Source organism: Melampsora larici-populina, assembly GCF_000204055.1.
Source record: "Melampsora larici-populina 98AG31 unplaced genomic scaffold MELLAscaffold_25, whole genome shotgun sequence".
Taxonomy (NCBI): Eukaryota; Fungi; Basidiomycota; class Pucciniomycetes; order Pucciniales; family Melampsoraceae; genus Melampsora; species Melampsora laricis-populina.
In genome coordinates, this window is record NW_006768789.1 from 415,079 (window position 1) to 442,738 (window position 27,660).

The 27,660-nt window shown below is 37.6% G+C and overlaps 4 protein-coding genes across 4 annotated transcripts; 1 reads left to right on the forward strand and 3 right to left on the reverse strand.

Moving 5' to 3' along the window:
- Window positions 1-3,910: 3,910 nt before the first annotated feature.
- Window positions 3,911-5,034, forward strand: MELLADRAFT_88185 (uncharacterized protein; the record flags this gene model as incomplete). The annotated part of the gene is made up of 3 exons (XM_007411413.1): window positions 3,911-3,995; window positions 4,090-4,378; window positions 4,443-5,034. The coding sequence occupies 3 exons, from the start codon at window positions 3,911-3,913 to the stop codon at window positions 5,032-5,034; spliced, it is 966 nt and encodes a 321-aa protein (XP_007411475.1).
- Window positions 5,035-5,840: 806 nt separating this feature from the next.
- Window positions 5,841-7,987, reverse strand: MELLADRAFT_36939 (uncharacterized protein; the record flags this gene model as incomplete). Its single annotated transcript, XM_007411561.1, has 10 exons — window positions 5,841-5,944; window positions 6,029-6,465; window positions 6,538-6,685; window positions 6,769-6,856; window positions 6,934-6,998; window positions 7,070-7,124; window positions 7,195-7,217; window positions 7,293-7,385; window positions 7,657-7,747; window positions 7,817-7,987. 10 exons carry the CDS (start codon window positions 7,985-7,987, stop codon window positions 5,841-5,843), a joined length of 1,275 nt encoding a protein of 424 aa, XP_007411623.1.
- A 1,088-nt stretch (window positions 7,988-9,075) lies between these two features.
- Window positions 9,076-10,992, reverse strand: MELLADRAFT_72186 (uncharacterized protein; the record flags this gene model as incomplete). Its single annotated transcript, XM_007411560.1, has 8 exons — window positions 9,076-9,507; window positions 9,593-9,606; window positions 9,720-9,841; window positions 9,911-9,994; window positions 10,076-10,110; window positions 10,186-10,321; window positions 10,428-10,463; window positions 10,549-10,992. The coding sequence occupies 8 exons, from the start codon at window positions 10,899-10,901 to the stop codon at window positions 9,430-9,432; spliced, it is 858 nt and encodes a 285-aa protein (XP_007411622.1).
- Window positions 10,993-24,105: 13,113 nt separating this feature from the next.
- MELLADRAFT_88188 (uncharacterized protein) lies at window positions 24,106-25,558 on the reverse strand (the record flags this gene model as incomplete). Its single annotated transcript, XM_007411559.1, has 8 exons — window positions 24,106-24,180; window positions 24,274-24,287; window positions 24,386-24,507; window positions 24,580-24,663; window positions 24,747-24,781; window positions 24,850-24,985; window positions 25,100-25,135; window positions 25,215-25,558. The coding sequence occupies 8 exons, from the start codon at window positions 25,556-25,558 to the stop codon at window positions 24,106-24,108; spliced, it is 846 nt and encodes a 281-aa protein (XP_007411621.1).
- Window positions 25,559-27,660: the final 2,102 nt, after the last annotated feature.

The following is a 27,660-nucleotide window of genomic DNA, read 5'->3' on the forward strand; positions in this document are numbered from 1 at the left end:
CTCCATTTTGGATTTTCTTTCCTGCTAAACTTTTCTGGTAAACTGGTAAACTACTAATGATAAGTTTTTTGATTGACCCCATAAATTGATAACCACAGTGCATGTTAATTTCTGACTCTTATACTCTGCCTCTCTCAAGCTCCTTGTTCCCTCCTCACTGTGTGGAACTTGAATGCTTAGGGTAAGCAATTTTTCCTCTATTCTTTTTCTCTCAGCTGTGTGATTCTCTTCAAATCTGTACAAGTACTCATGTGTTACAATAGACTTCCCTACCATGTTTTTTTTCCTGCTCACTTGCAGGTAAAGTGTTGAATCCTCCACCTGTATTTTGTACACATCTTTGAGTCATCTTAAAACTCATCTAACACCTGTCTGTCCAGTTAATGAGGTGTTGAATCCTCCAACCGTCTTTTGTGTACATCTTTGAGTCATCTTATAACTCATCTAACACTTCTCTGTCCAGGTTTACACATAGATTCATATCCACATCTTTTCATTTCAGGGCCAGGGAATGAACCAACCCCCCAAGAGAGAGAAGACATACAGTAGATTTCAAAAGTCTTGAAATTGGCTTGTTCTTAAAATCCACAGATGGTCCGTGCGCCCGGCATTTAAGTTTTGACAGGTGTCAAACTTACCTGGCTGATCAAAAAAAATACACATGTTAAAACCAAAAATCTGAGATGGAACTTGTTAAACTCACCGGACCTCTCATTAGTTGGTGGTGTAGTGGTTGTAGACAGTCAAGTTGTGCTGCATGTCATGTAGATGAGTTTTGTGTTTGAGTTGTGCTTTTAATCTTTATCCAAGTCTTATTTTTGTCAAGTTAGTCAACAAAAAAACTAATACAACAACAAAAGTTGCTTTCTTCTTTGTTTTGTTTCATGACAACGGGCAACAAAAAAAGAAACATTTGAAATATAAGGTGCAAAAATGGCAAAAGGCAGGAGTGAACTCAGGCAATTAACAGTTGGAGGGGCCAACACCACAACACACCAGTGAGCCACTCAACCAAACAAGCCACAACAGTTTTGAGATTGAGGCAGATTGGAGTTATTTGGCGTGATAGAATGATATCTTTTTGTCTGTATTTTTTTTGTTTGGCCAGGTAAGTTTGACACCCGTCACAACTTAACTGCCAGGCGCACGGACCATCTGTGGATTTTGAGAACAAGCAGATTTCAAGACTTTTGAAATCTACTGTACAACAAATTGTGAAAATTTTCACCTTCACAGGTCTGTACACCTCTCCAGACTCATACATCTCAAAACTTCAAATTTATAACTCTACAATATTTAAGCACATCCTCAAACAAAACATAAAATTCATTGTCAAAATCCATCCCTTCCACCCTACAAAGACAAAGACACAGATGTGACAATACAGCAGTTTCAAGAATCAATGTTGCCTGCTTTTTTTTATTTTTTAAGATTACACCAAAACTTACTCACCTAGATTCTACATAAGAGCTGTAGTCAACTTATTCAAGGTTGCAAGGATTGTGAAAGATCACAATCTTGCTTATCTTTCACAATCATTCCTTTCTTTGTACCGGAAATGCACAACCTTTGGTATACACTCTCAGGATTAAACACCCTCCCAATTGGGATATTTTTAATTTTTTGGAATAAGTAAGGGGGCTCAAGTCGAAATATTTACGGCCCTTTCTTAAAAATTTGGGGAAAGTTTTTTACGGTACCGTGCTGTAAAAACTTTTCCCAATCCGTAAAAAAGGACCGTAAAAATTTCTTTCGGATCTCTGTCTGAGCAGCAGATTTATGCAAATTTGCGTAAATTTGCTGCTTAAAAGAATTTGGGATGTTGTATAACTTTTCCCAATTGCATAAAATTTTGCGTAAATTTTATGCAATTGGGAAAAAAAAATTACGATAAAAGTATTAAAATATTTTGACTTGAGCCCCCCTATCATAATTATTGTCATATAAATGCCCATTAATGATTGCAAAAAATACATTATTCCATTTGGGAGAGTGTTCAATCCTGGTAGTGATAGTTGCAACCAGTGGAAAGGTGAGAGGAGACTTGAAAATTAGCACATCAATTGACTACAGCCACTTTATGTAGAATCTAGTTCATTAAATTTCTAATTCAACCTTAAAAAAATAACAAAAAATAAAAACAAGCAGGCAACATTTATTCTCAAAACTGCTGTAATGCAGACACATATCTAACAAAGAAAATAAAAGAGTTGAAAAAAAAGGTAGAGTTAAACATGTACTCTATGGTGTAGTTGTGAAAACAACAAACAAGCAAGTAGAGATGTAGAACAACAGTTCTCATGGGCCACCCACCCGCCCCGCCCATAAAACGACCTTCGCCCCCCCAAACATCAGGTCAAAGCCTTAACAAGGTAGAGACCTGACAAGAGATTGTTTGTAAGAAAAGGGTCACATTCAGAACGACAACTAAACAACTCAAACAGTCTAAGATGTGCTTGCATCAGAAACTTTAATTCATATGCATGTAACCTTTTTTCCGTAGACCCTCAACCGTTCTCCATCAGTAGCACCTTTACCCATGTTCAAAGACACAATCCCAATTTGATTGACACTTGACTTAGCGGAATATCAGGCCTGTCGTGGCTGCAAGAGAGAGCTGAGTTTACGATGAAAAAAGTGTGGTGAGACTTGAATCAAGGATTGAGACTGTCGCGCGGGGTTTCCGTTTGTTGAGTAAGCTCATTACCATCACCAATCTCTGTCGACTGATGTAATAGTTTTTTGGGCGTAACAACACCAACCCGTCCGGTGGAAACATCCGACGAGCTTGGTGCTCATCGTGCGCTGCTCATTATCAGACATCGGAAAAGCTATAACTTTTCGTGCACTTTCCACAAGATCTTGTATTGGACACTCCTCCTTTGATGACTTACGCCAAGGAAGGTTCCCCGCTGGTTTCATAGGGCTTTCTAACTCAGTCATCCGCATCCCGGTTGCTGTGATAGCTGATTCAAGAATTGGAAGGGATTTCTCCCGAGATCGCCATCTCGCGGTAAGGATTTGAATTGGTATAATTTGATTGCAGTATGGAATTTGAGTACAGTCAAACCCGCGCTAATGCATAAATTGGGGAGACAATTTTTGCTATGCATTATTGCGGGTTATGCAAATAGGGATAAACCCCCATAATGCATATTGTATGCATTTAGGCCTAAATGCATTGAAATATGCATTATGACGGGTTTTTGTTGAAATTGTATGAGTTTATGCAATAGTACGTTTGTATTTTGCGCGGGTGAAAGGACAAGATATTTTTTCGACACAGAAAAAAACACCACTAGGGGTTGGTTTGACCCCATAGAGGGCTCATTGCTGCCTGATGTTGCCAAAATCCTACTTGCAAAGGATTCGATCAGAGTTCAATGAAAAAAAAACACATCCTGGGGCGCTTTGTAGGCATGCATTATGACTTTGGGGACTTGAAAAGAAGTATGCATTATGGTTTTTGACATAATTATGCAATTAATGACAAAATTGGCCTGCACCAGCTGGGTGGAAACCAAAACATATGCATTTTGGCTGGTTATGCATGTGCGCGGGTATGCATGTGCGCGGGTTTGACTGTACTCCACTCTCATGAGACATTCGGATGAACCGCGGGATGAGACGCGGTATAGATCCGATCCGATGAATCAGTGTGGGTTTCAAGACTTGGAAATGACCGAATGCTCAATAAATTTGATGACGAAAGATATTGAAATTAATAATGAGCTAACAACATGAAAAGGTATAAATTCCTCAAACAAGTTGGTCTTCATTCAATATCTCTCAGACAAACCTACCATTCTCAAGATACATATGCAAAGTCTTGTTTGTTTTACAACTTTTAATAATTAAAAAGTTATTCTGTCTTAATCTCATAGTCATACTCCAACACTCTCGTGTCCAAATGCATATCACTCTAATTTCTGTTTCTACAGCCTTGCACCTTTTGCAACACGTGAATGCAGTGCCTGCTGCTCTGGTTCCAGACGGTAGGTCCTTATTTGACGTACCCTTTGCCTTTGCTTATATGTGTATGTTTGTTGAGTGATTCTAACTTGGACTACTTGGGGTATGATTCATTAGCGGTCTTGGATGTGAAGACTACCTTAAGATATTGCAAAAAAGGTGCCATCTTAGAATATAGTAAAGAAGTCGATTTAGGACGACAAGCACACCTAGATCACTTGAAAACAGTACAAATCCCTCAACCGGTCGTGATCGAAGACATTCGAGGGTTCGAGAGTCAATTCAAATGGGATGTTCATGGATTTTCTTATGTGAGGGACAAGGTCCTGGGGCTTGAGGAGTGTAAGAGTGATAAGGAATATGATGAATTACTTAGACCCGCAGCTGAAGAGCTCGTCAAAAAGATGTGAGTGTCAGGACTCAGATCAACGATTTTTCTCTCACGACTCCGTTCTGATTCACATGATGAGGCACAGAACAAATGCCGATGCGGTGTATGCCTTCAATTCGCGGGTTCGAGATCAAGATGATGATATGAAGGCCGGGGGTCGCAGTCGGACGCCTGTGCCTAGTGTCCATTCCGATTTCTCGCCAGAAAGTGCAAAAGAAACCGTCAAAAAAGCTATTGCGGATTGTGAATTGAATAGTAAAGAAGTAAAAGAGTTCAAGGCACTTGCTGAAGACGAAAATAATAGGGTGGTCATCCTTCATCTTTGGAGACCACTCCAGGTCATCAAAAAGAATCCATTGGCACTATGTGATTGGAGATCTGTTGACATAGAACAAGATTCACATGCATACAGACCACGAGGTCCTGAACGGCCTGCTTGTATACAATGGAGTTTCAACCCCAAGAACAGATGGTATTATCTTAACCAGCAAGGTCCCGATGAGGTGGCCATGTTCGTACAATATGATAGTGCTGCTAAAGGACACATGTCTTTACCTCATGCATCATTTGAAGACCCAAATTCCCCATCTTCACCAGCAAGAAGAAGCATCGAGGTTAGAATGATAGCAGTATTCTCCAAGGGCTCAGACATGACAAAAAAACTGGCTTAGATTCATCTAGTGGGTACACATATGCAAAGCAAACAAGCAATATGAGGACAAAAATACATGTTGTTTTCTTACTCTTGTACTACCAAACATTCTTGATCTGCCTGTTTGTCATGCTGTGATAGAAGTTTTGAGGATGGGTTTTCCAATGCTGTTCTTATCTATCATATCATGAGAGATGTTCCCCGGTCACATATCCCAATTGTGCTGTGTTTGGTAGCTTTCAAATTAATGGTTGATTAGTCCCCTGATCAATAAAAACCTAAAGCACATCACCCTGTGTCCAAAGATAGGGTGAAAATTCTTGATAGGACAAAAGGTGCTAAGCTCAAGAGAAATCATGTTTTCCACAGTCCATCTTGACTCTCGTGGCTATGAAGGAAACTTGTCAAGTTTGTTCCAGACCTTGATTCTGGCTAGACCTCTTTTCATAAGTTTAGCAAGAGTTATCTAAGCTCCAACCAATTCTTATACCATACTATAAAACAACCATGTATTATCAAATTGATCGCAAACATCATGCAAAACTCATTTCTCTGTTATTCAAAACTCATCTACCTCCAACGTTTATAATTTACTCAACAAGTCATAAAACATAAACAGACATTCTTCAAAACAAACTTTTACACCCCCCCAAAAAAACAACTAAGAAACAAAATTTCTCAAAACCTGCACCCAATCTTAAATGAATCTTGATTAATTTTGATATAAAAAAAGCTATAAACACCAATCTAAAGCTTTCCCGTCCTCTTCATACATTTATATATAAATATCTCTTATACCCACACTTTTTTCTTTATATATTGATATCACTTTGACTTTTGTTTCGACGATTTTTTCTTGTCAACCAAACTTTCTTGTTCTTTTCTAGTATTACCTAATCTTTGACCTTGATGTTTAATAGTCAAACAATCTAAGAAAGACATCCAAGAACAAGTTAGCATTCTCTCATATTCATTTATATCGTGTCAAAAAGAGAAAGCAAAAAAAACTCAACTGATTTGAAAATAATCACAAACATCTAAAATCACATCAAATACAAAATATCCATAGACCAAAGTTTCAACAAGAATACTAAACCAAAGAAACCTAACCGAACTCAATTCATCTGAATGAAACAAAGTTTTCCAACCCAACATATTACCCGAAACCGAATCCATCATTCCAAAACAAGACCAAATCAAAAGTAAATTCCAATAAGGAAACAATTCAGGTGAAAGAGTGATATGAGAAACGATTAAGAGTCCAACTAGATAAGCAAATCCGATTCCATAATAAATCATGAAGAGAATCAAATGTCGATTTAAGATCATTGGTGCTGTTTTTAACCAAATCAAGTTGACTACCGTCTGAATCACAAAAGGTAATAAGCCTAAGAGTGTGCTTAGGTTGGATCCTCCTTTTCCTTTTCGAGCTTTAACAACGTTGAAATAACTGTGATTCGTAAATAGGACATATGAGCTGATTACTCGAACGGCGTGGACCAACAGTTCAGAAAATACTCACCTTCCCACGGTATTCGATCCTAAGCTGATGATAGCAAAGAGTAAAGAACATTCATTGAGTGGTAAATCCTTTAAATGAAGCGATTTGATAAACCCAATCGAGTTCAAACCCGTTACTGTCAAAATACCTTGATCCCAGAACCCAGGACCTACGTGAAAGATCATCGCACATTTCGTACCAGATGTTTTTGTCACTTTGATCTGAGTAAGAAGAATTCAAAGACAAAAAAACACCAACCAAAAACACTAGTAATAAGGAAAACACCAATCACTAAAAGAATACCTTCCACAGGTCCACTAAAACTACTAAGATAAAGTGTCTAAAAGAAAGGTAACAAAAAATGAATCAGTTTTTGATTAACTGGATTCAAAATTCAACTATGATTTCTGGACTTACTCCAGTATGATATTCTTCCCATGTTGTTAGGTAAAAGTTGGCAAGTGATGCTACTTGTGAGGATACTGAGATATACGATAAGGATCTTATAAGTTCATGATCTAAATCTGAAAGAGAATAAAAAGATGGTACTTACCTGTCCACCATGATTGCCCCAAGTTCAATGCTCCTGAGGCTAAGATACAACCAAGCTAAAGTTGATGATTCGAAAGTCAACTAAAAGTGAAAGTATCGATATACGATCTGGAAAATATGACGTACAGTGGTATTTAATGCATCGCAACCTAGTTTACCACCCAAAAAGTAAAAGGGGATGAAAATTTGATAACTTAAAGAAAGTAGAGATTCAAACCACTTACCATGATCGAACATTTCTCCTAATGGACCAGATGTACCAGTCCTCCTTGCTTGTTTACCATCGATTGCATCTAAACTTTGATAAATCCATAATCCTATCGCAAAACTATCCGTCACCCCAAAGAAATCCAATCGAAGTTCAGTAACGCGATCGAACCCAGAAGGAAGGATGAGATCATTGGAATTGAAAATCGAATGAGTTTTTCTTTTCTCTTTACCTTAGATATAAGAAACCACTAGGACAACGATGATTTGAAGAACCCAATCCAATGTAAGATTGAAATTTTTGAACCAAGGTAGATTGATTGTGAATCCAATTACTAGATTTAAAACTTTTAATATGAAAGAGTGGATCCCAATTTCCACCTCTTGAAACATGAGTTGGTTTAATGGAACATTCTAAACTTGGTTCAAAGATTAATAAACTTCCAAAGTTGATTAAAACGAATCCTAAACCCTACAAACGAAGACGAAAAGATCAGTTAAGATGTCGTTCAAAAGAATAATAGTCAAATTGATGCTTAACTGTTAATGTGATCAGATTAGGTGCCATGTTCATAGGGAAATAAGTCACTAATCGATTCCAATATGGTGTTAAGACATATTTTGAAACGATCGAATGATCTTCTCCAGAATATTTATACTTTGATAAGTTTTGTCTTCTATTTCTAGGAATATAATGAGGTCTGTTGAACATGATCGATCGATTTGAGAGAACTGTGAATAATATTTTTGAATTTAATTTGGATAGTTCGATGGATGAAAGTAGAAAATTGGTGGATAGTTTTTGAAATTACAAAAACCCATTTCTACACTTCTCTTCATCCATTGTAAAAGTATGATCTTAATCAATCGTATACAAATCAGACTTGATCTCATCGAGGAAATGTATTCAAATCAAACAAAGCAAGCCAAACTTCAATAAATGTTACAATCGTATACTAAAACATTCCCCGTCAGATTTAGGAGTACATATATTTGTAAAGCAAGTGACCAAACCGTAATATAGATCAGCTCAATACATAATGAGATCACAACCTCTCATGATCAGCTTGCCCTTGCCATACTTTCTCAGACTTGGCGAACGCAGGTTTGCAGCGAGTTACAAGACAATATATAGCAGTTTGACGGCTTTTGACTTTGACTAAAAGATAGGAGAATAGGGATGGAAAGGTCACAACTCCTGACTGAAATGCCTACAACGTTAGCTTTTGTCAGCAACGGACCAAGTAGTAGGTGTTGATAGGTTTTACAGAGCGGAAAGAGGCCAAATTGTCCATTGTGATCATGCTGAGCATGAACAGAGTGAAATCAAGCTGCATTGGAGTCAACACCATTCAACTTGTCTTGTGCCTGACGTTTGAAAGGCTTTGCAAGTGGTTGCGCTGGTGTTTCCAACAGTCATTTTTCTGAGATCCAGGTGGTTAGTTGCTTGCAACTCAAACTGCCAGCTTGGTGACGCCTCTCAAAAGCTTGCTAACCTTTTTTTTGCCCAACTCAAGCTAAGTCTTGTGCGCTTGGAACCCAGATTATGATCCAGGTGGTTAGAGGACCAGTTCTGGGTTGATTTTCAGTATTTTTGCAAATCCCCAAAGGAATTCTTGTTTGACAAATTCTTCAAATTTGGATGATATCTGCAATTATGGTGTTCAAACCTCAAAACTTGCAAGAGTCGGTCTCGCACGGTTTTTGCGCGGTTTGGAACACAATAACTCGGGTTGTCAAAAAAATTAATGTGCAAGATTAGTGCAAAAAATCTTGCATGTCGGTCTTGCACAGTTCTTGCACAGGTTTGAACACCCTAAATATACATTTCAACAATGATAATTGAAAAAATTCAGAGAGATGAAATGAATTGCAATGCATGTACATAAGGGGAAAACAGAAAAATCCTGTGAATATGACAGCTTTATTAATGAACAAACATATGCATATATAAAAGAAAAAAGATAGAAAGAAATCCTCCATTTACATGATTTAAAGTGAAAAAATAAAGAGATAAATGATGCAAGAAACTTTATCTAGGATGAAAAAAAGATGCAAATAGATTTTTAGAAAGAAGAAACAAAAAAAGATGATTTGAGATTGTATTCCATGAAAAAAAATGTTCCAGAATGAAGTAGATTGTGATTTAACGATTTAACTTTGCTTTTTAGAACTTGTGATCGGTTTTGAGTTCATTCGTTTCTTGATGCTGGTAATCATCAAATAAAACCACTTTGATTTATTTGAGAGAAGTCCATTTCAATATATCGATTCATCTATTTTATAAAAAAGAAAGTCAAAAGATAAAAAGGCTTACGTGGACATTCAAAACTGATATCAGTTGAAAGTAGAGAACAAAGATCAGATTATATTCCATTTTCATCAAAATAATTTATAAAAGAAAAAAGCATGATTTATAAAAGAAAAAATGTATTGGAACATACGTGAGAGTGAGATATCTACAAATAGGATGATACATGTGTTTGTCACTCCGATCCTTTTATTGACATCAGGTTGAAATACATCAACAAGAAGTTTGTAGGAAACATAATTGCCTAATATAATCCTATTCAAAAAGAAGATCATATCAGTCATGATATTTTGATAACGATTCATAAGTCTTGTTGGTATATACCTCGATGTGAAAAATGATAACAAGAGTGCTATTCCATTAAACATTTGAGCTTTAGAGCCCGCCATACCGATCTTATCAAAAAACCTTGAAATTGCAAACCAAAGTGTGAAGAAAGATCAGAAAAAGATTCAAGATATCTATTTTTGGAGTAAAAGTCGAAAATACCAATGCGGGTTCAAAAAGATAGTAGATGTTTCCCACTGTTTCCACAAACGTGAGGCCAAAAAGTATCAGTAAAGTTTTCTATTTGATAAAGAATTAAATCACACACTTACCAGAAGGAATAGAAATAAATAATATCCAGTCAAAGGTTTCATGGTATAAAAATATACTACGAAAGAACCTGCTGCATGTAAAAGGAAAGCATAACCATGCCCCTTCAAAGCCATCAAAGTACTAACAGCTATATCCCTATATCATCGGTTGTAGAGTTTAACTTTCAATTTGCCAATTTCGGAACAAAGCCAAAGCTTCATCTAAAAGAAAATCTTATCAATGTTACATCATTTAAGCTTACCAGAGAAAATAACCCGTTGAAATTTGCAGAAGGTTCCTATGAACATCAAGTTAAGAAAATCAGTTCAAAGAAGTAATCAACAGGGTATCGATTGATTCAAATAGAAAAGCAAAAGACTTACATGGCTTTAGGATGATAACCGAATACTTTGTCTTCATGTAAATTCCGAAACCAATCATTATGATCCAAAATAAAATATAAACCAATAAAAGTACCATAAAATGAATGAACCCAAGCCACGAAATGAGTATCCCAATTAAATTTAGTAAAAGATGATAAATTGGGATAATGTTTTGGAAATAGTTTAGGTGAAAATTGATGAGATAAGAATTGTAAGATGAAACAAGAAGAACATGAGATTAGAATCGTTGGTAGATGATAAGATAAGTTTGGTAATTGTAAACTTTTAGAAAGATTTTCTATTGAGATTTGTACGTTTTTTTGGTAGGTTGAAAGCGTTTCATAGGAATTCATTTTGAGATGTTGTAAGTCCGCGTATGATGATTTGATGACTTGAGGATTTAAAGATGGAAGTGAATAACTCGAGTTCCAAAAAAAATTGGTTGGAACAGGTTGGAACGCTGAGGTCCGAAGTGTCCGCGGTCATATATATAAACTCCAATGTAGCTTTGAGGCCTTGTGTTAAGCTGAACTCTAATCAGTAATCGCCTGCGAGGAAAAGTCACGTATGCAGTTGACTACTCAGACTCTCCGACCACACACAAAATCTGACAAATTGTCACATCGTTGACGTGTGACTTCAAATCACATTAGGTATGGTCTCACGCCCACGGGTCTGGGCACAAGCTCCTTCAAGCTCGGACCCTGCTTGGCACTGTAACTGTGCTACACTCTGTCTGCTTTTTTTTAAAGTGCGATTGCTATAACATTACACACTATATGGTCATCTAAAATGTGATAAAAGGAAAATCCAATCTTTTCTACAGTTTCAACTCTTAAATCCCTTCTGCTTTCTCTTTCTTATCGTTATGTTCTCTGATTTGTTTGATAAATGAAAAATAAAAATAAAAATGAAGCAACCGTCTTTTCCACCTCTTACGAAAACTTGTTACCTCTTCTTTGACTCTCCTATCAAACCCTCTACATCGAGAGCCCACCTCGATGCGAAGTGAGATGTACTTCTACCCGGGTGCCAAACGGAGTGTCTGTGTATATAGTGATCTGCTTTATGGTTTAATGACTCAGAACTCCTTCAGGAAATAGGGGTTGTCAAATCACAATGAATCCGGAATCTCTCCTAAGATAATAGATAATTCATGTAAGCGTCATATGATTTCTTTGTCCAAAGAATAAATGATGATGATCTAGAAGAAACAAGCAAACTGATAAGGGAAGAGAGAAATCGAGCCAAAGAAAGACACAGCACCCTGTCAAAATACTAGCAAAGGTGATGATAACACAAACACAAGATCGAGATAATAACGATCATGACATCACATCACTAATGGAAATGCTCAGCTAAACAAGTGACGTCCGCGTTCTGTGGTAGAGAAGTTTGAGGAAAGCACATGACAATTGTTGCAACACTTTCATCAATGCTCTATACATTACACTCTGGATGACGGACCCTGGAATGCACCTTCAGGTGACGTAGACTCCGACCTTTTTGTAACGAGATTTTTGGGTACAAAATCATAGTTGTTGGTAACGTGTCATTAACGGTTGGGAATGTGATGTAATTCGGGCTTTCAATATGTATGTGTAATTATGCTAACGGGTCGGATTCTGTTTGTATCTTTTAGATTTGACAGTCATGATGTCATGCTGTTTACCACTTTCTCCGAATTTCATCAAGCTCTTTCCCATAGTGTTCACAACCGTTTCCTTTCATCTATCCTTTTCTTCTGAAGGTTATCCTTTTCTCTAGTGATTTTTTGATCCCGCCCTGCCTTTTTTGATCCCTTCTTTTGGTGTGTTGTTTGAGTTCTTTATGTTCATTTGGTATGTTTTGATGGTTAGAAGTTGGCAGTTTTCATTCTCAATAAATTTAGTTCTTTTTTGTGTGGTTTCTTTGTTTTTTTTTAAAAAAAATTGGTGTTATTGTCTTTTGATTTTTTGTTTTTGATAACTTTGGTGGTTCTCATGTTGTGTTGTTATGGTAGTAGTCTTTGGTTAGTTCTAGTGGTTTCATTTTATCTTATAGTAGTGTTGTGGTTTTTTGGTTGTTTGAGAAGTATATTATTAGGTCCGCTAGCCACCCCGTAGGGTGTGCTCATGTTTTATCAGAAATTTATCACCCTTGGCGATTAGCCTTGGGTTTTGCCCAAAACATTCTATCCGCTTTAGTATTTTTTATACTAGGTTTTGTGAGTTTAGTTACCCCACATTTCCACTTTCTAATTACAACTGGTGCATTTGCATTGCCGCAGTGGTCAAAACCAACCAAACAACATTCTTGCAGGTTTTGTATTCTTAATATTCTCAAGATTAGCAGAGAAACAAAACTCAGTCAAGTCTAAGTAGAAAAACACATTTTGCAACATGATGCACTTTAAAAAAACAATGGCTCTCATATTGACTGTACCACACTAGCTCCAAAGATACGCAAAAAGCAGGTATTTCATATGCACTAACTTCTAACCCTCTGTAGTGGCTAGTGTCCAAGGGCATGAAAATGGGTATTTTGACCAAAAAGCTTATCAGAGAGACAAAATTGATCCAAATTGGAATCCAAGCACAGATTTGGAATCCTTGCATTGATAGCTATCATATCATGATATTGCTGAGTGAATTTGAGGGCTTACAAATTTTCATGATTTTTACAACAAAGTAGTCTTATTTCATAGAATGTGAGTTTTGATCAAAAAATATAAAACAATTTCTGGTGCTTTGGGACCTTCTCCATTAGTGAGAACAAAAATAAAAGTAATAATATTGTGATGGGGGAAAATTACAATTAAGGTTAGCATTGGTTGCAGAGTTGGGAGCAATGGTTTTGTGAGACCTACACAACTTGAAATTTGGTTTGAGCCTGTGGTGTGCTTTCATAGTGCGCCTATGATAAAACAGATTAATAAAGACAAGTGAAAACTATGAATAAAGAGGAGATGAGGTCCCCTTACCAAGCTACCAGAGCTCAATCATTTTTTGTGGCAATTTGGCAAGAAAACCTTTGGAGTGTTTCAAGAGCACATGTTTACCACATCATTTCCATTGTCTCTTTGCCTTCTTGAAGCCATGCTTCCAATTGCCTGGAGCAAAACCAAAGGAAAAATTCTTCAGCTAAAATCCGCAAAGATTCAAAGAAAAAAAGGAAGACTTTCCTGGTTAGATATGCCAAGCTTGAAACAGAATCCAAGGCTAGAATGCTAGATATTTTGGTAAAGCCCAGCCTTGGCTTTGTTAATGGTGATCACTATAGCAGAAATCATGCTTGCAATAAAAAACCAACTCTTCCAGCTTGTTTTCAGTCACATTGCATTGTTTATCGTAGGTGTCAACGGGAAATGTAATATATTCAAAGCCCAAGAGGTGATCCAGTATGGATGATTGAAAATAAAGCACCTGTTTTGACCTGAAAGACTGGGATTTGAGTGATGTCAATCATGAATATTCATTAAATTTGGGTATGTAATCTTACCTTTATTGTTTTGGCCAGTTCCAACATTTTGCGCTTTTGGATACTAGCCACTAAAGCACCAATACTTCCTGAGATAACCCAGTGTAAAGTCCAAGAATAGCTAAAATCAAAGTCAGAGGCCATTTCCTTATGTCTTTGTGATTTATGCCCAAGGGACCCAAGCTACATGGCTTGGACCAAGCTCATCTGATACTCCTATTCCATGTGCATCTTTTGCAATGCAGGTGACTGTGGGAGAATGAGTGGTGTTCAGTGTAGAGCTCAAAAACCAAAAATTGAGCTATGTCATTACTCTCTGTGGATGTGTTCCAGGGTCCTGTAGCTACACAAAGTTGCACAGGCCAAAGGCCAGGGCACATGAGACATCTGCATGAGAGGCACTTGTTGAGGAAGACCAAGGACAAATGAGGAAAAAAAGAAAACACACAGAAAAGGGCAAGGCAATGGTGCTAACAACAGTGGCCTACAAATCAGTCTGGAATTTGAAAATGTAACACTTTAAAACCTAATATCCGTGATTGCCTGCTAGGCCTTGGCTCTTCCTGTTTTAGTGTGTTGAAGCAGGTAACAAAGACTTATATAAGTCTGAAATTAGCAACTAAACTAGGAAGAGAAAAAAAGAAAAAAAGAAAAAGAATTACATAAACTGAGGCAGCCAGTATTGAGACCGGAAGTCTTGGGTAGCTTGAAACAAGTGTAACACTTGTGAAATGTCTTCTCTCCAACTTGTGCACTCTGACACGGGCAGAGAAGATCTTGTGGTCTCAAGATGAGAGGAATGAATAAGTATCTTCAATGTAAGTTTATGAATTAAGTAGGAAGAACAAATTGAATGAGATGCCAAGGTAGCACGGTCAAAACAGGCAGTATATATACAAGTGTTTTATTCTGCACATTCAGCAGAAACCAAAGATTGAGAAGAAATGGAAAGAGGAGCAGCAGCTCAGCATTGTATTTGTTCACGTTATGAACATTTAGGTAATACTGCTCACTAATGTGTCGAGTATTATTCATAATTCACTCAGTGCATCAACAGCCAGTTGGAAAATAGAGGAAAAACATGAAGCAGATTTGTAACTAGTGAAAATAAGAGGAAGAGACCAAGAGAACACTAGGAGTTCACAAAACTATCTTTGGGTTGATGACATAGTAAAGGGAGAAAAAAGAAACCAAAATTGGTCTGATGTTTTTTTTTTGAAAAAAAAGGTTTGACAGGTTTGGGGTTTGGCCTGCAAGAAACCCCCGCTGATGATTCAATTCCTAAAGGATGAGAATGGAGATCATCAAAAGGGATGAGTTGTCTGGTTATCAGTGGTGGTACCATGCTGCATAGGCCAACTGATACCTTTTGTGCAATTAGACCAAACATGTGGCAGCCTGTGGTTGGTGAGCAAGTGGAAGATGGTATTAGTGTATTCTTCTAGAATTTCATATTAGAATTGCCCTTGTGGCACCCTCTGTGCCATACAACACTGGATCAATGCAGCACCAATCACGACTTTAGTCTTGGGTTCTCATGGGTTTTCAAGTTTCTTCCTCCTTGGATTGAGCTGCCTTCTTAGTGTACACATGTACAATAATAGGGCAGTTCAAGTTTGGGATTCCGAGCATTTGAAAAAAAGCCAGCGAGCAGGCTTTTTATGACGCGAGCATGCCTAAAAAGCCTGCTTGGGTTCCTTAAAATGTCGCAAATATAAGTTTCAACGCCTTTGAGACAAAGGCACAAAAGAGTCCAACGGACATTTCTTTTTTTGCCAATGAGTCCAACCGACATTCTTTTTTGTTGCCAATGATCAACCATGGAGTATCCACTGGTAAAAGAGATCAGACTCAGATCCCACTTGCTTTCTGAGCTGAAGAGCCTCTGCATCTTGCCCGTACACCATCATCTTCGACAAGAACCTAAATCAACCTCATCAAACCATCTTGAATCAGCTCGACTCGATGCCTCGAATGTCAGAACGAGCGAAGATGCTCCGTGAACTCACTGAACTATCTGTCTTTGCACATGCGGAATCAAATCTTTCATTACCTGGGATAGATGGAGTTGAAGATATGGATGACCTTCCCACCGATGGCAGCTTGTTCTACCCTGACGATCCTGAGATGGCCGAACTCTATGATCACCTCTTTGATGACAAAGATGAATGGGCTGAATGCCTGATTTTGGTTTCGAAGACCAGATACTTAGTCCCTCGATTTCGCGCTCCTCTAGCCAGTCCGTTCAATCTGAAGGACATGTTACGTGATCGACGTACCGATTTTCAACAAGCCATGAGAACGTCTCCTGAGGGTTTCAATGCCCTTCTCGCGTTGATAGAGACCCACCCAGTGTTCTTTTCAACTAGCCGGAACCCGCCACCACCTATCGAACAACAACTTGCTATCACCTTGGAGCGTTTAGGAAGCAACGGAAACGGTGCTTCCGTTGGTAGATTTGCTTGAAACTACAAAGTCGGCCGTGGAACTGTCATCAACTGTACACGCCAGGTCATCAAAGCAATCTTGGATCGAGGGAAATCTTACCTTCAATGGCCAAACAGCAAAAGGCGTAAGGCCATCTCCCACGTACTCGATGGCGACGGCTTTCCAGGATGCGTTGGCTTCGTCGACGGGACAACTATGAAAAGTCTCGAAGCTCGTCCTGATAACCCAAATGACGAATCTAGAGGTGAGTCTCAAATCACCTCTCGTCCTAACTACCTGACTAACCTGATAACCCAAATGACGAATCTAGAGGTGAGTCTCAAATCACCTCTCGTCCTAACTACCTGACTAACCTAAAGGTTTATAGTCAAGATGAAAAGATAGAATATGAATTCGACACGTATGGTCTCAGTATTGAATTCTTTTCCTATACCGTGAATGAACGGATAATATTTCACCTGATAACCCAAATGACGAATCTAGAGGTGAGTCTCAAATCACCTCTCGTCCTAACTACCTGACTAACCTACAGATTATAAATAGAGACATACAATAATGAAGATAACAAGAGTTAAATAATATAAACAGAGAATAGTGTAAGAGAAGTAATCTGACCTAAAGGTTTATAGTCAAGATGAAAAGATAGAATATGAATTCGACATGTATGGTCTCAGTATTGAATCTAGTGTTGACATGTCATCAGATGAAAAGGTCACATATTCAATTAGTAATAAAGAAATAAGAAGAAATGAGAAAGAATAGAGAGATGAAACTATAGAAGAGAAATGTGGAGTAACTCACTCTTTTCCTATACCGTGAATGAACGGATGAGGAAAAGAGAGAGTGTACACGCGTCCCAGGAGTGGCGCAATTTAAGTTGAAGATAATTAGGGTTTGAGATTTAGTTTAGTATGTTTAGTATAAAAGTTGTATTAAGACTTGTGGCTTATGTACTATTCATTTCCAGTAACATGTCACGACATCTGGAACCTCTGTCATGAGAGAAGGTCATACTCAACAAACTATCCCCTTATTTCAAAGACCCGGAGTTGATGGAGAGGTTTTCTTTGATCGCAAGCACAGATACTCTATCAATGTTCAAATCATCTGTGATTGCGATCAAAGAATCACTTATGCCTATGCTGGGTGGCCAGGCTCTTGTTGTGATAGTACGGTATTTAACAAAACCAACATTGCCATCAATCCAGAAAGATACTTTGATGAAGGTACGTTTTTGACCGCCTAGCCAAGTAATTTGTACTCACTCATCTGTGTTCATTTGTGACAGGCGAGTACCTCATTGCTGACTCTGCGTATACACCAACCAAGACAGTTGTTCCGTCTTACAAAGGCCAAGCTGCAGAGGTTAGCAGAAATCAAGAATTCAACTGGTGTGTGGCCAAAGTACGAGTATGTAATGAGCATTCCATTGGAGTCAGTAAGCTCCGCTGGGCCTCACTACAGTGTTTTCGCCTGGCATTGAACAATCCAGAAGATATGTCACACATTCTGGATTGGATTCGGTGTTGTTTGATACTCAACAACATGCTGGCGAAATTTGGAAATGTGTGGGACATTATTTCACAAGATATCATTGATAATGAAATTGACCAACCTGCTATCAATGAGAATTTGGACATGGATGCTGATGAGGTGGAGCGTGGAAGATCAATGAGGGAATTTGTGCGTGATCATGCTGTTGCTTACTGCTGGGAAAGTGGTGTCCTTCCCATTGTTTGATAAAGTTGTATTTCACATTTGTTCATTAAACACACTTTTTGTTTATTCAATAGAATTGTATTTCCATTTCATGAGAATTCTCAACTTAGACACACTTTATGTTTGTTCACTTGCTCTTTCATCCAATTAATTCAACTCACATTTTGTTTGATGTGTCTCAATCTCAATCAATGTTCATGCAAACAAAGTAAATTCATTCACATTCAAAAGTTTTTTTTAACTCTACAAAAGAGTGCACTGACAAAAGAAGACAAAGGAAAATTTACATTTGTTTTATTGTTTTATTGTTTAGGGAAGTAAGTAAAAAGTTTTTTTATGTTTATGTGATAGAAGGAAAATTCACATTTTTTTTATTTTTTAGCGAAGTAAAAAGTTTTTCATGTTTACGTGATTGACCATCTATTGAATGATAACAAAAAATCAAAGGAATGTGAAATGGATTGTGATTGGCTTGAGTCCTGTCAATCCCAATCACAAGACCAGATGGGAAGAAGGCACCTGAAACCTGTCAGTGCGCCTTAGAGGGTGAGGTAGTCGAAAGGTAGTCGAAATGATAACAAAAAAGAAATGGAATGTGATTGACTGATTGAACTAACAAATAAAGTCAAAATTGACCAATTGACTGCGTTGTTTTGAATTGATAGTGCGCCTTAGAGGGTGAGGTAGTTGAAAGGTAGTCAAAATTGACTGATTGAAGTCTTGATGAAATGAGATTGACTGATTGAACTAACAAATAAAGTCAAAATTGACCAATTGACTGCGTTGTTTTGAATTGATAAACGAAACCGGTAAGAACGAGAACTGATGAATAAAACTAAAGATTGAATACGGCTGAGAGTTGAAGTCTTGATGAAACAAATAAAGACAATAACAAAATTGACTGATTGACTTCTTGGAAAAACAAAATCGTTAAAGACAATAATAAGATTGATTGAGTGATTGAGTTGAAATTGAAATTGACTGAGTTGTTTTGAATTGATTAAAAAACGAAACCGGTTGATGATTGACTGATTGACTTTTTTAAAGACAATAGAAAACTTGACTGCTTGAACAACTGCTTGAGACCGGTAATAACGATAATAAGATTGACAGATTGAACTGATGAATAAAATTGAAGATTGAATACGGCTGAGAGTTGAAGTCTTGATAAAAAGAATAAAAATTTCCTATCGATCTTCTTGTGCCTTGGGGGGAAAGACAACATTCAAAAAATCTAGGACTTCGGTTGGTGTCTTGCCTGATATAGCAAGATCTTTTGCTAGTTGATTTCTCTCCTGTCGTTCACGGATAATGGCCTCTGCAGCAGCATTCTCCCTGGCCTCCTTGCGATCGAGGTGATACTTTTCTCTATTCCAGTCCAATTCGCTTTTTAACTCCTTTTTTGCATCAATTTCCTTACGTTTGGCTTCGTTGTACTTTGTGTTCTCAAACTCGTGTCGCCAATTCGAATTCTCCCTGAGGACCTCCATCTTCTGCTCGCTTGTACTTTGAAGGGCTGATGCTAGAGGATGCTTGAAATCCTTGGTTCAAACATTGGCCGGATCGATTGACGGTAGAGGATCCAAGCCACGACTGGCCAAAGTCTTAGTCTTAGAGTGGCGGCCCGAAGCGGCGGAGTTGGAAGTTTGACCCCGAATCCTAGGCTTGACTTCCTTGCTGGTGGATTGAGCCTTTGCTCCCGTAGTTTGAGATCGTTTGGTAGTGGTTGAAGCTGAGGTTGAGGCCCCAATCAGGCTCTTTGGCGCAGGCCGTACAACTTTTCTTTCGGTGATCTCGTCATCAGTCGTGTTGTCAAGTGCGAGTTCAGATGTTGTGAGACCTTTTTCCTAGATAAATTGAATTGAACAAAGAAGAGGATATAAAAAGATCAGTATGATCAAAATTGGAAAAATGATCAAAAGAAAAAGCTTACACTTCTAGTGCGCTTCTTTGGCGCAGGCCGTACAACTTTTCTTTCGGTGATCTCGTCATCGGTCGTGTTGTCAAGTGCGAGTTCAGATGCTGTGAGACCTTTTTCCTAGATAAATTGAATTGAACAAAACAAAGAAGAGGATATAAAAAGATCAGTAATGATCAAAATTGGAAAAATGATCAAAAGAAAAAGCTTACACTTCTAGTGCGCTTCTTTGGCGCAGGCCCTTTACCTTTGATATTTCCAATTTCCAAATCATTGTCCATATCCAAACGGGGAGTAAGAGGGGGGGAAGGCCATCATCAGAGCTATCGTCATGGTCGCTTTTGGTGGTTGGATGTTCGACTTGATTGTCTTCAGAATCTGAGACAACTATCTCCTTTTGACGTTGATTGTCTTGGGATTGTTGATTGTCTTCAGAATCCGAGACAACTATTTCCTTTCCAGCTCCAAATTCTTCTTCATCTTCTTCCCATTCACCATCTTGATCTTCGCTTCCTCATCTTCATCACATTCTTCTTCTTCACCATCTTGATCTTCAATAAGTCCGCTATCCATGATACCAAATGCGTTTACATTTCCTTTATCTTTGAAGATCTCGTTCAACTGCTCGAAACAAGGACATAAAGACTCGTGCTTCTCGGCAAGAGTCCAAATTCCACGCTGGTTGTCCTTCTTGCTAGTTCCAGAACCGGTATCTGCATTCAAACGTTTCGCTTTCATATAGTTTCCTTTCCACCAATCCATTTGCAGCTTGAGTGAACGCCCAGTAAGTCTCATTTTTGTAGTCTTGTTTCGAATATTGTAATTGTTCTCAATAGTTCTTGCTAATTCATTCAAAATCGTTTGTGGAAGCATTGATTGTCCAGTGACCTTAGTTTTGCCACCACCACCACCAAACAGGGCATTTCGGACATTAGGACGATCTAGATTGGCAATAATTTCTTTGTAGTCAAGTTTTTGAAGGGGTGGGGCTTGGTACGACGATGAGGACGGAGGTGCTGCTGAACTGGGATTCGATTTTGATTTAGGAGGGGGTTTAGCTTTCGCACTAGGAGTTCGAGGTTTTTGAGCCTTTGATCCTGAAGAAATCGGTTGAACTGATTGATGTCGTGCTTTGGCGGCCACGAGTGATCTTCGAAGTTCAGCAGGTGTAGGCTTACCCTTGCCTGTGTGTCCGCTTGCAGCAAGATCTGCCTCAAGCTGAGCTTTAGTTCGGCGAGGTGTACGGGCAACCTGACAAGATTTCTGATGTCAGCTCCTGCGTATCAGAGATTTGGGAAGACAGAGGACTTACTGAACTAGCAGGTTGCTCCGATGTGGCCATTGTGCTTTAGAATGTTGTTTCGATTCAATTGATTAATTGAGATTTGAAAGGATTTGTTTGGATTCAATTGAAATGATTTGAGATGATTTAAAATGATTCAATTTGAATTGATTTGAATTGAAATGATTTGAGTTGATTCGATTCAATTTGATTTGAATTGATTATTTTGATTGATTTGATTAAGTCAGATCCTGATTCAGATTGAAGTCGATAGAGATAGAAGGTGATTGATTCAATTTGAATTGATTTGAATTGAAATGATTTGAGTTGATTCGATTCGATTTGAATTGAATTGAATTGATTAATTTGATTGATTTGATTAAGTCAGATCCTGATTCAGATTGAAGTCGATAGAGATAGAAGGTGATTGATTGAGATTGGGGATTGGTTGTGTAGATGAGCTGATTGAAGAGTTTGAATTGAAAGAGTTGTGTACAAAGAGGATGATGAATTGAAGCTGATAGAGATTTGTAGAGTGAAATGAGGATTGGATTTGAGGACAACGCGATAAGCAAAGGAGGATGAGGTGAGGATGAGGTGAGGATGAGGTGATCGAAAAGTGAATGAGGATGAGGTGATCGAAAAGTGAAATTGGAAAGGAAGGGGTGATCGGGAGAGGGTATGGGAGAGTGAGACAGGGTATGGCAGAGAAAGAGACGGTTGAGACAGGGTATGGGAGAGAAAGAGACGGTGGAAAAGGGTATGGGAGAGGGAGAGGGCAGGTGAACGTCTTTGAACTGTTTCTCACCTGCTCTCACCCGATTTTTTTGTCTATGAGCCAAAAGACTTATAAATTATAAGTCAACTTATAATTTATAAATCACCGAGCCACCTTGAGAGGTGGCTCGGTGGTCTTAAATTATGTGTTTTGGTTTAAGGACATTGAGCATGTCTTAAAACGTAAAAATGTGCCTTAAAACCCAAACTTGAACTGCCCTAATATTATTATCATAACTCTGTACTAAAAACCCTCTATATGCTCAAAACCTGCCCTAAATTACCTCAGTTTAGAGTTTAAACTGGTCCTGCATAAGCAAAATGCTCTTATTGGTAAACTGTAAGATCTTGACAACAGCACCAGTCAAACAGAACAACCTTGACAAAGTTGAAAACACATCATTCAGCTTTTGTGTTGACAAGACACAGCTAAAGTAAGAATACAAGACAGTTGCAAGTGCTAAACTCAACAGACCTGAACAAAGAGTAAGACAAAAACTTTAAAATATTTTTCTTCAATGATGCAAATACAACCACACATACAAACCTTGACAAAGGTGAAAACACATTATTCAGCTTTTGTGTTGACAGGGTGCAGCTGAAGTAAAAAGACAAGACATATTCCAGTGCTAAACTCAACAGACCTGGACAAAGATTAACAAAAAAACTGGCACAGATTACAACAGAGAAACAAAATGTTTATAGCTATTTAGTTGAAAGTGTTGATAGAAGAAAACAAATAATACCTTACCTTTGGAATATCTTTCTTGAATGAGACAATAAGATGCCAAAGGTAAACAGAGGCTTGCACATGAGAGCATCCAAAGTGGTCCCCAAATTGTGTAGGCTCTTGATGATGTGGGGCATCAAATAGCCAAAAATTGCTCTAGCGGACCTCACACCATTGGGGGTGAGACATCAAGAGTCTCCAGATTTTGAGCCAGGTGCTCCACATATGCAGGTTCTAGGTGGGCTCTCAACATCACATTCAACCGTTTTGATGTTAAAACGACTTACCACAAGATAAACTGCAGTTTGTTTGCCAAACTACAGTTTCCAAGATCTGTGACTTTGCCTATGCACCCTCTCTTGTTTTCCCAATATGTTTCAACATCAAATATGTATGGCAATTAAAACTTGAGTAAGGTACACTCATATTCCATAGGGTACACACAGACCAATAAGAACATCTTACATATGCAGAACCAGTTTGAACTTTGAACTGAGGTAAGTTTTGAGCATATGGATTGAAGGGGCTGTATTACAGATCATATATGATAGTAATGTCTGCTAAGGCCTATGTAAGGCAGCTCCATATGAGGAGGAAAACAACTTGAACAACAAATGAGAACCCATGACTAGGGGGCAATTAATGTGATTCAAAGTCACGCATCAACAATGTGACAATTTGCCACTCAGATTCTGTGTGTGCACTGATCAGAGAGTCTGAGTAGTACATGGTCCATACTCAGACTTGAGTGACATAACATACCTTGCAGTTAATCAACCACAGTCTATGTGCTGCCTGACTTCATTTGCATCTAACAAAAATATCAACCTAGAAACATAACCAATTTCTCTATCCCAGGCCTTGATAGCTTGATGCCTGAACAGCTGCCATTCAACAAGATATTGATTTTGTCAACATACTATAATTCTGAAAAAAATCTAAATAAATTGCAATGCATTGTAAAAAAACTGCCAGTGTTTTGATTTTCTTTGACAAAATTAAGGAAACATAGAGAAAGAAAGTTATTTGAAAAAAAAACTGTAGAAAGAAAATAATCAGAAACTCTTCAATCACATAATCTTGAAGTTGAAAAACATCATGCAAGAAACCAAAAAAAGAGAGTGATCCTAAGAGGAAAAAACTTTACAGAATTTAAATTATATATCAAATAATAAATAAAGCAAAAAAAAGAATCATTTTGATGAATTTGTTGTTGTTTTTTTTTCATTGATTTTTCCTTTTTTGATTTGGTTTTGATTTCATTCTCTTTTTTATACTTGAAATCATTTGATAGAACCACTTTTATATAAATGAAAAGACACCATTTTATCAATCATTAGTTATTTATTTTATCTAAATACACCTCATGACAATTCAGACCAAAACACTTACGTAAACATTCAAAACTAGAACAGAAAGATAAATAAAAAGATCAGCTTTTACATCATCCTCATCAAAAGAAAACTTCAAGAAAAGCAAGTTTAAATATCACAAGATTACACACCTGACAATAAGACATCTAAAGATAAAATCGTATTTAAAGTTTTCCTTCCAACTCTTTCACTAACACCAGGTTGAGAAGTACTAACAAAGATTTCATAAGAAACATAATTACCCAAAACTAGTCTATGTAAAACAAAACAAAACAAAACATTTCAGTCATCATATTTTCTTTTAGAAAAAGAGGTTTCAATATACCTTGATAGGAAAAATGTTATCAAGAGTGCAATTCCATTATACATTTGGGCTTTAGATCCTGTCATACCTATCTTATCGAAAAACCTTGACATAGAACACCAAACGATTCAACTAAGATCAGAAAGAGATCATGATATATAGTCTTTTGAGATCAGAGCTGTAAATACCAATGCGGATTTAAAAAGATAGTAGATGACTCCCACTGATTTCAAAAAGATCAAGAAGTGTCAGTTGTCTTCCTTAAAGTTAGAAACAAAAATCACCACTTACCAAGAGAAACACGAATCCATAATAACCACCAAAAGGTTTGATTGTATAAAGAAAAGCTATAAAACAACTTGCAGCATGTAAAAAGAAACCGATCCCATTCCCTTTGATGACCATTAATGTACTAACGGCTATATCCCTATGATCGATTATGAATGTTTCGAATTCGCGATAGTTTGCAAAATTTGAACAAAAAGTTCACAAACGCATCAATTGATTGAAAAATGATTGTTTTATGCATGATTCGATTTACCATAAAAAATAACCGGTTGAAATTGATAAAAGATTCCTACGATCATCAAATCAATGTTTAAACCCAAAAAAATCACTTAATCGAAATTGAAGCAAAAAAAAAATGATGAACTTACACAGCAAAAGGATTATACCCAAATAACTTATCATCATGTAATTCTTGAAACCGATCATAATTCAATAAAAACCAACAACCAATAAAAGTAGCAAAAAAAGAATGAACCCAAGCCACAAAATGAGTATCCCAATTGAATTTAGTAAAGGAAGATAAATTAGGATAATGTTTTGGAAAACATTTAGGTGAAAGGATTTGATGTGAGATGGATTGTAAAACAAAACATGTTAAAGTTGAACTTAATATGATCGGTAAATGGTATGGTAGGTTGTCTAGTTGTAGGGTTTTTGATAGGTTGTTTATTAAGGTTTCTATGTTTTGATTGTGAATTGAAAAGTGATTCATTTTTGAAATGGTATTGATTTTGTTTTGTGGTATGGTGGTTTGAAGGTTTGAATTGGTAACTTCGAATCGAAAAGAATGTTGATATAAGTTGATGGTTGATGGTTGATGGTTGAAGTTGAATGATATCTTTTGATCGAGAATGTTCAGAGGAGTTCAAAATCGATCGGATCGAAGGGGTACCACACTCGATCACCACATCTCAACTCAGTGAAACTCATGTGTAACTTCAAATTCTCCACATTTCACACCTCACCAGATCAAATCAAATCAATCATCATCATATTTCACCAACCCCTAAATCTCACTCACCATCTACAAACGCAACACCTGGATCTTGGTGTCTTACAATAGAGGAGCTTACTGCAGGAAAATACCGCACGTAAAGAGCCAAACTCTTTTCAAAGAAACACAAAAATGTCCCACCTGAGGAATGGAAGTTTGGGTTGAGTCTTTTTTTGTGTACATCGCTAGAAGACCCAAAATCACACAACATGCCATTGCTAAGCTCACTCGAGCCCGCCAATGCTAGTTTGAAAGCTAACTATAAATCATCAAATACGAAAAAATTCTTGTCAGGAATTTGAACCCCCTTGAAGACAGTGGACCGCGGCTGTTTTTCACAGTCTGCACGTGCAGATGTGCTGATTCCTTGGCTCAATGTGCGCGAAAGGAAGGGTGTGCACAGTGCAGCTTCAAAGTTTCGCTCTCCAAGAGTGACAAGAATCAATCAGAAGCATCTTGTTCAAAAAATTGGCACAGATGATATCTGCTTTAATCCCTTTTTCTATAACCACAACAGATAAACGAAGTGGCAAAACAGTTTTTAGAAAGCAAAAAAACAGAAATGGTCTAGTTATCAAGAGGTTATTTGGCACAGTACCACATAAGATAATTTGTTGATAAACATTGAGCTTATCAGTGACTACAAACCCTTCAACATCAGTAATTCTCAGAATATAGGCTTGTCTCTTGGGTCACCTTTGGTCTCACCAAGACAGATCCCTGTGAATATGTGGCTGCAAAAATCAATTACAAGTACCTGCGTGTCTGTGTGGGATATGCACCTTGGCACCATTAAAAGTGTACAGCTTTCCACCTGAACCTGGTCCACTTGCAATGGCAAAACCCACAACAAAACCTTGGTAGCTCATGATAAAAGTCTTAGGCTCCCTATGATATCCATCTATTGAAGACTATTCATTCCTGCTTAGAGGTTTTTGATCCACAATTAATGCAGATCCAAGACATACTGGTACAGCCGCTATAATACTTATCAGGTTGTTATTTGAATCTTTAGAACACCCACTCTGTTTTTGACTTGTGGTCCCTATGAATGTATCAAGCTTGTTCAAATTTACACAAGCTTAAAACTTGATTTATTGTAGACCTTTTGCTCATCAAATCAGTCAACATCCAACTCTTCACTCAACATCTTCCCTCTAGCCTCAAAATCTTAGCATGTCAATAATAGCTGCCTACTTAGAACTTTCTAAAACACCATTACATCATTTCATAGTGGATCTCATGCGGTTAACAACTTAACAATAACCCCTGTGATCAAATTTTGCAATCAGACAGGACCACAAAACTTACAATAAAACACCCTCAACATAGTGGGCGCTCTTACTGGATTGCTGATCAAGGATCTGTAACTCTTATAGAGCCTTCACTAGAGTTGGGTCTGTTCTCTTGCTGACTCATGAGAGATTAACTGACTTAGAACTTTGGTATCTTGTGCTCCTGCTAGACTTTCACAATTAGTGGCAAGGCCTTCTGCATGGGTGCGGCTGTGCAAAGAGCGCTTTGTTAAGCTAACTGGGTGTCTGACTTCTGAGACTGAAGATCCCAACACTAAACTCAACCCAGCTCTGTCCTGAAGCTCAAAGTATATTATACCTGCAGGCAGCCATTCACAACACATGCCAGGAGTCTTGCATGAATTTTTCTCTTCTTATCAACTATTTTCATATGCAGTTTGCATTAAATCTATATAAGATATCTACTACAACCCAATCCTTAACTTGTAAATCATTCAAATTTCATTTCAATCATTCACATTAATACAAACTCTAAACTTTAGTCCAATTTTGATTCATGCTATT